Source organism: Magnolia sinica, chromosome 14 (assembly GCF_029962835.1).
Source record: "Magnolia sinica isolate HGM2019 chromosome 14, MsV1, whole genome shotgun sequence".
NCBI classification, from domain to species: domain Eukaryota; kingdom Viridiplantae; phylum Streptophyta; class Magnoliopsida; order Magnoliales; family Magnoliaceae; genus Magnolia; species Magnolia sinica.
The window spans coordinates 2,568,692-2,576,614 of NC_080586.1; the positions used below are offsets into that span (position 1 = coordinate 2,568,692).

Sequence of the window (7,923 nt, forward strand, 5' to 3'; positions counted from 1 at the left end):
AATATCAATGGTTTCAACATGGTCGTTACAACCAATGATCGACATGCATCAAAGACACAGTAGTGTAATCTAGACCGTCCAAATCGGTGGTCCCACCGTGGATGGAACCTATCCCAAAAGTTACATACAATGATCAAACAATCTAACCATCCAATCATTTCCCATCAAATGGAGAGTAAAAAAGGAAATGTTAAGTGGTCCAAATCCAAAGGGGCAATATATATCCAACGTAAAGATTATTGGGTCCCACAATTTAGACGGCCAAGATGACTTGCATGCATGGGTTCGAAAGCTTACTTCACGTGAAAAAAACTCACGGCCGCCAATGCAAGTCAGGAAAGTCCTCTTGAAATCAGGATGGCGTGTGATCTTGGGCAGAGGAGATTCTCTGTCCCCATTACTCGCCTTCACAAACTCAGCCGAGTCCATGTCGATCGAGTCGATACCTTCTCACGTAGCTGTGACAGAATCATCAAACGAGAAACCGGATTTTTATAGCCATCGAAGGCATGAGAAGACAAGGTGGGAGAATATGCGTTTCACATATACCCGATAATAATGAAGATTACTTGTTCCTAAGAAGTGGATTATATCCACCTCAATCGATGCTAACGTTACCATCCACCTCGTGCGTACGAGCTAACCCAAGACGTCTTTATAATATCCAGGACGTCCAAAAGGTGGGCCCCATCATGATCATGTATCATCATCTCAGCCTTCTCCTAATTAATAGGGGTTAGATGGAGACTCTTATGACATTCTACTCGGTCAAGGTCCATAGCCTTGCTACTTCCACCTCTGTCCTTTTGAACCTGGTAGAAAGTTGAGTGGTGTGCCAACTTCTGTGGCGTGTTGACATTACCAAGTTCTACGGACCTTACCATGATGCATGTACGTCTGAACATTTTGTGAGTTCCTCTTAGGTCATCGGCCAAAAATTGACACAAATCCAAAGCTCTAGTGGACTACATCATAGAAAGCAGTGGAGAATAATTTCAATAATTGAAACTTTCTTAGGGCACACCATGATGTTTATTTGACGTCCAACCTGTTCATAATGTCATACAGGTATGGATGAAGAGAAAAAATAAAAATATATTAGATAGATCCAAAAAAATTGGGACTTTCGAGAACCTTTCAATGACAGACGTTCAAACCCCTTTGCTTTTCTGTGGTGTGATCCACTTGAGCTTTAGAATTGCCTCATTTTTGTATGTAGGATTTGGGACCCAACTCTATTTATATAGTTTTAAACGGTCGAGGAGTTTGGAATCCATCGAAACTCATCTCCCCAAGGCTCCACATGAATTTGGTAATCCTAATCTCATTAGAACACTGTCTGTGTATCACGATGCTAGCATACTACTTATCATACGATTTTAGATGCATCACAACTTAGTGGAGTCCATTGGTACACCCGATCACACTATCCACCACGTAGGACAATTCAGATTGTTGATTAATAAGGCTCACCTTATAAAATTCTTATATTCTCCCACTTAATGCATATTGATCAATGTCAACGAATAATCTTTGAAAAAATAGTTCGAAAACATGTTTTAATTTGAAGAAAACATACAAATGATTAACAAATGCAATTGTTGGATAATAAGAGCAATGCCATAACAATCTGGTCCATCAAGACTCCTAGTATTAGATCGTTGTAACCATCACAACATTTAATTCAAGTTAGGAAAGACTAAGCACGGTTACAAATACTATCAATCTTAATGATGTAGTATTATCTACTTAAGCTTTAGAATTGCCTCATTTTGGTGTTCATACCTTAAAATGATCTTATAAAATGATGAATAATATTGTGGATATAACACACGCATCATGATGGGGTCATAAAACTTGGTGATGTCAACCCACCACGCAATCTGCTTCCAGCTTTTAGAGCTTTCAATGGCACCGTCTATCTTCCCACATCTTATTACCTAATTATTTGTAATAGTTGCGATCATCCAATCTAGTAATATGACCTATGAAATTAATATCTATATGGGTGGATTGTAGGGGTGGAATGATAGGTAGATGATATTAATCTTAGGAATATTTGTGATGATCGGCAAAACTAACTTAATGAATGTTTTGCATAGAGTGATATTCAAGGCAGGTGGCCCTTTTCAACAAATCGGATGCATTTCACATAACATGTTTATTGCATGCATCTGTAAGGTTGACAGTTCATTAACGGGTCTCTCAACAACTATCTTATGATGTTATGGAATATGAATTGCATGGTGACCTCGCCAACACTAACATTAATGATGACCTGACATGGAAGGATTTGATTAGCCATGTGTCTATCAAAGATAAAACCCATACAAAACATGTTTTGAAAGTGAACTGAGAAACCCAGTTTGATGAGGCCATGACATGACGAGATTAATTGGTCCAATGTCCACATGTGACATGGGTCGAGAACCACTTTCCAGTGATGTCAAGTAAAGAACGAGTTGAAATTTGATTGGTTCAATTCAATTGTAGTTGAGTATGCACTGGACAAAACTACTTTCACACATATTTTATTGTACAATGTTTGGCTGCAACACTTGCCCAATCAAATCTTACTGGTTGAAGATCTCACTAAACTTGGTATTTTCTTAGCCTCACTTAGTTTAGTTCCTTTTCAAGCATGCATTGCATGGCTGAGTGTAGGTTCAATGAACTTGGGAGACACCGAGTTTGGTGAGGTTTGATTAAGCCATGTGTCACTACTAGAGATTGGTCACATAAAGCATATTTATTTGAATGACATCACACATGGGCTGGTCCAATCAAATTTGGCCATGTTAGGGACACATCGAACTCAAGTGTTTCCAAATCCGGTTTATCATGATATTCTTGGACAACGGCACATAGTCCAATCAAATTTTGCCATAGAATACTAAGGATTGTTTGGCACCATAGATTTGAGAGGATTTGAGGGAATTTCAAATCCATGCTGAAAGCTTGGATTACATTTAAAAAAAAAATAAAAAATAAAAAAAATAAAAAAATCTTTTCAAGAGTTGGACGTGTAACATTTGTGTCACTAGATTGTTAGTCTATAGAATACATGACCCACTAGTGATATTCCAAAATTATTAGATTATCAGTTGTATCACTATAATTACTTTAATACAATGATCAGCACCGTCCAAACATTGTCCATATAAATCAATGGTTAAAAATCATTAATTAGTCACTCAGACATAATCTTGTGCTTTATGGCCCATATGAGATTTGGAATTTCATCATTTTTAGGCAAAACATATGTTTCAACAGGCTTATTACATCTATTATGTCAAACATTATATACGTTAACTAATTAAAGATATTGAAGTTAACATCTAGTAATTAAATTCAAACCCCTTTAAATATATTATGCATAGCTACTTTTGAATTAAAGTAAAATATGAATCAAGCGTGCCGAACACAATAAGAAGATTTCAAATATAAGGGGTTCTGAATCCAGGGGCTTTCGAATCCATGCTCCCAAACAGGCCTAAGTGTTTCTCGGCCTCACCTAATCAAATTCTGCTGTGTTGGGTTAGATAGGTATTCCAATTGCTCATCTTTTCGAGTGGCATATGGTCCAATCAAAACTCTCTACCCTCGTCACCAACTTCCCTTGTCGTAAGGTCGACACCACCTAATCCACGTCCCTTTTTCTTAATCTCTTCACTAATGATCAAAGGAATGACGCTGGGGATGCTCTCATCAGCGAGAGCCAGGTGCGTGCAAAAGTAGCACACGCGTGTGTGATCAGGGCCGTTCACCAGCACGCCTCAAGACAAATGTAACCTAACCCCAAATCAGAGCGGTGGACTTATCAAGAGGGCGACGCATGTACGTCGGATGTGGACAACCTTGCTATCCTTCTTATACGGTCCAACTTTCACTATATCCTGAGAAAATAAAATGAACGGTTAGAGAAAATGACAGATTATGTACAGGTGGAAGCATCTGATCATCCTAAATTCCCAGTACACCCAGAACTTGCACACGTGCACAGATTCAGCTAGAACTAAAATGCCCAAGTTGTGGGCCCCACCTCAAGAGATGACCATTTTATTAACAAGCCTGAAAGAAATAAAAGGGCCCATTCATTTAAACGGGCCCGGGCCCAGGACCCGGCATCGTCAGACCCAATGACCCATGGGTAGAAGTATAAACTCCATGTTAGGTGATTTGAATGGTCAGACCCGGTATTGTCAGCTGAATTGTAAATTTCAATGTGAGGTTCTACCTAAGCTTTGAATTGGGATGATTTTACGGTAGAAATGAGGAATCAAAATAGATGCATGGGTTGGATTATATATATACATCATGTGTGAGACCCATACAGATCGAGTGTATGGAAATACAATACATCCGAAAGTATGCGATCTGACGAACGGCTCGCGCTCGGTCTGCATCAATCCAGTATCTAGACGGACCGGAATCCTCTATAAAAACACCCAAGGGACCCAACATGAACCATGTTGTATATGTGAAATCCACTCCGTCCATCAGATTCTGTTCTCGATTCTAAGTACATAAGTGAAAAAAGTATCGAGCTCCACAACTCAGGTGGGCCACACAAAAGGAAACAATGGGGATGGGATGCCAACCATAATTTCGTGCGTGGGGCCATCATAGTATTTATCTTTCATCAAAACCGTTAATCAGGTGTAAATCGTGAGGATGAAGTGAAAATACGAAAATCAGCCTTATCCAAATATCAGACAGACCACTCCATATGAACTTTTGATCCCATTGGTGTGGCCCAGTAGCATTGGGATGATCTTTTGAATGTACAATTCAATATAGTTCTCTCCTGATGGACGGACTCGATTTACATATAAAACATATTGGGCCCCACCGAGCTGGGGTGAATGGTACACGATTACCGTTCCTCTCTGTAAATATCGAGTCCAGCTAAATAGCACCCATGGTGGTCACTCTCTTATCCTACACCTATTCAGAGCACTGTCTACCTCGAGCAGCACGAACTAGCACCTGTGCGCAGTGCGCACCCCGTAGCATCCTTACCTTCTACGGCTACTCGACAACTCCATACTCTATCGTTATTCTCCCTCTTTCTCTCTGCAAAAGCGCATGCACCGATTCCCCGTGTATTTCCTTCTCTTCTCTCAACCTCCGCAGTAACTTCGCAGAAAAGAGAGAGAGAAAATGTAAAAAGAAAAAATCTATAATCCCTGAAATACCCATTGAAACTCTGAAAATGACACTTATGTCCTTCTGTTTCTTTCCGTTGCATAAACCCTAATTCCAATTCTCTGAAGAGAAGGAAGGGCCAAAATCCCCATATTTCTAGGGTTTTTAGAGTCTCTAGGGTTTTGCTTGATCGATGCCGTCCCCACGATGATGAAGCGCGATCATGCGACGGCAGCCGTCAGATGCACCGACTGCGGCTCCCCTGACCACCACCTCCTCCACAACGTCCGGTATCGCGGTGCCTTCCACCGCCTCTGCACCTCCTGCGTTCTCAAACTCCACCCTGGATTGTTCTGCCCCGTCTGTTTCAACCTCTTCGAGCGATCTCCGCCGTTGGATTCGATCAAGTGCTCCAAATGCCCTTCGTTTTCGCATTCGGCATGCGTCAGACCGGAATCTGCCGCCGCTTCGTATGTGTGTATCAGCTGCTTAAACCCTAAATTTTTGTTTTTCGACCCGAAGCCGTCAAATAAGAAGGTGAGAACTGCCAACGGCGAATCGATGCTTCGAACGATCGATGCGAAGTTGGCGAAGGTGCTGCTTGCTGCTGCCCATATCGCTGCAGTGTCGATGAACAGAGCGGCAGCTACAGCGAGGATTGAGGCGGAGAGGAAGGTCCGGGAATCTGCGATTGCGAGGAAGAGAGCGAGGGATGCGCTGGAAAGAGTTTCGCTGGTTGCATTGAAGGGGAGGGAATCGAAGGAGGTTCCGGCTTCAGTTCCGGGTGTTGCAGAGCAGAAGAGGAAGTTGAAAGGGAATAGCGCAGTTGCTGCTGCTGTCGCAGCGCAGAAACGGATTCAGAATCGTAAGTCTGGCGGAGGGTTTATGGGTCCTTTGAGTAATGTCGGGTCTAGAGAAACGGAGAAATTGGTGGGGGTGCAGCCGCGGATTCCTGTGCAGAGGCCACTGAATAACGGCTTAGCTTCGGAGGAAGGCAAGGATACATTGAAAGGGTATGTCGGTGTTTCAGGACATCAACATTTTCAGAATTATGGTACAGTGGATCAAAAGAAGAAGCTGGGTGGTTCATCACATTGGCAGAATCATGTTATACAAGAGGAGAAGGAGAAAAACCCGACATTTTGCCCATCTGTCTCGGGGAATCAGCAGCATCAGCATTCCCAAAACAGCCATGTTATAGAAGAGGATAAAGGAAACTGAAAGGATTTGAAGAATTCTGACATGGGTTCTCCCCAGCTTCTCCAACGAAAACAAGGTGAATAACTGACTGAAGGTTTTCAAAACTGGAACTCCTTTTCTTTACTCCCATTTTTCTTTACAATCTGAAAACTCTCATCCAAGCTTTTATTCAGTACAGAGTTATTTTGGTAATTATATATTGTTATTAGCTTATTTAAAGAGTTATTTGATATACTCTGGCAGAGTGTGACGGTTGATACGCGGGACTTGAAATTATACACGTCTCAAATATTAACTCAAATCAAACAGTACAAAATGGGGGACCCACTGTTTCTAGTTTATCATACCAAATCAGATTGGCAAATAATTTCTAACATTTGATTAGTGGACATTCATTTATTCAATTCAGACCATCATGTGTTTTTTTCAATTCAACCATCTATTAAGTATCCATCAATCAGCTAGTTAGGAAAATAAATCAGTGTAGTTTTAGGCATATGATCCATCTAGAATGTGACACAATTTCCGCTGTTTAGTTTAATTTTAGTTATTTACATGACATGTTTACAATTTCTTACTGGCTACATATGACTCATCAAACTCTGCCAGATATCAAAGTTCTCTTATTTACATTTTTAAGACCTCAGGATTTATTTTGAATAGGTTGTGCATTGGGTGTAACTCTTATTTGTGTGGGCATTGCAGATGCAACAGTTTCGAAGGCTAATTCAGGAGTCATATTCGCAGGCTCACCAAAGAAAGCAAGTTTGATTTTGTGAGTTGAGTTTTTAGCCGGGTGATCACTTCTATTTTCTTGGGGGATGTTATTTTCCACCATGCCTGAAATCACAGACAGAACTAGAGATTATTGAAAGCATGGAGTTAAATGTCATACTCTGGGACCCATTGTATCTCTAATATGAAAAGGAATTCCTTTCTTGTACCACCTTTATTCTTTAATTAAGTTTTTGAAAGGAGTTCGTTTTATCTTTCCTGATGGCTTAGGAAGTGATTTTATTATTATTATTATTTTTTTTTTTCCAGTTTAACCTTGGGTCCCTACTCATGGCTCAGTGGAAGACTGTGTGTGTTTCAACACTGAGGTCATGGGTTCGAGTACCCATTTGGTGTGTGTGGGTGTGGGTGTGAGTGTGTGTTTGGGCAAAAAGTAAAAAAGAAAAGAAAAAGGTAGATTTATGTAGAACAAGTTGGAAGAAGTCACTTGCTATTTCTTTTTTTCTTTTGTTCTTTTTTTGAAAGGTTACACTTGCTAGGAAAAGAGAGAATACCCACCATGTAGCTCTAAAAATTTACTTCGGATCATCTAAAAACCACATCAAGTTTGATCGGTTATTCTTCCTGATTTACATGCCAAGGAAAGAGTAATACTTGTGTGGATTAATATTTATAAGAAGCTATCGTTTAAATTTGTTGAATTTTGCCAATCCGCCTTCAACTCAGTGTTGATTAGGGAAAATAAAAATCCAAAGGGAATTGGTAACACTCTTATAAGAAGAAACTCTCTCCACCATCACCATCAAGTTTTTATAATGACAGCTATCAATTCGGCCAATT

General features: G+C 40.4%; 1 protein-coding gene across 1 annotated transcript; it reads left to right on the forward strand.

The window, feature by feature from the left end:
• Positions 1–4,948: 4,948 nt before the first annotated feature.
• LOC131225398 (uncharacterized) lies at positions 4,949–7,335 on the forward strand. Its single transcript, XM_058220925.1, has 2 exons — positions 4,949–6,424; positions 7,054–7,335. Exon 1 carries the CDS (start codon positions 5,356–5,358, stop codon positions 6,367–6,369), a length of 1,014 nt encoding a protein of 337 aa, XP_058076908.1. The 5' UTR covers positions 4,949–5,355; the 3' UTR covers positions 6,370–6,424; positions 7,054–7,335.
• Positions 7,336–7,923: the final 588 nt, after the last annotated feature.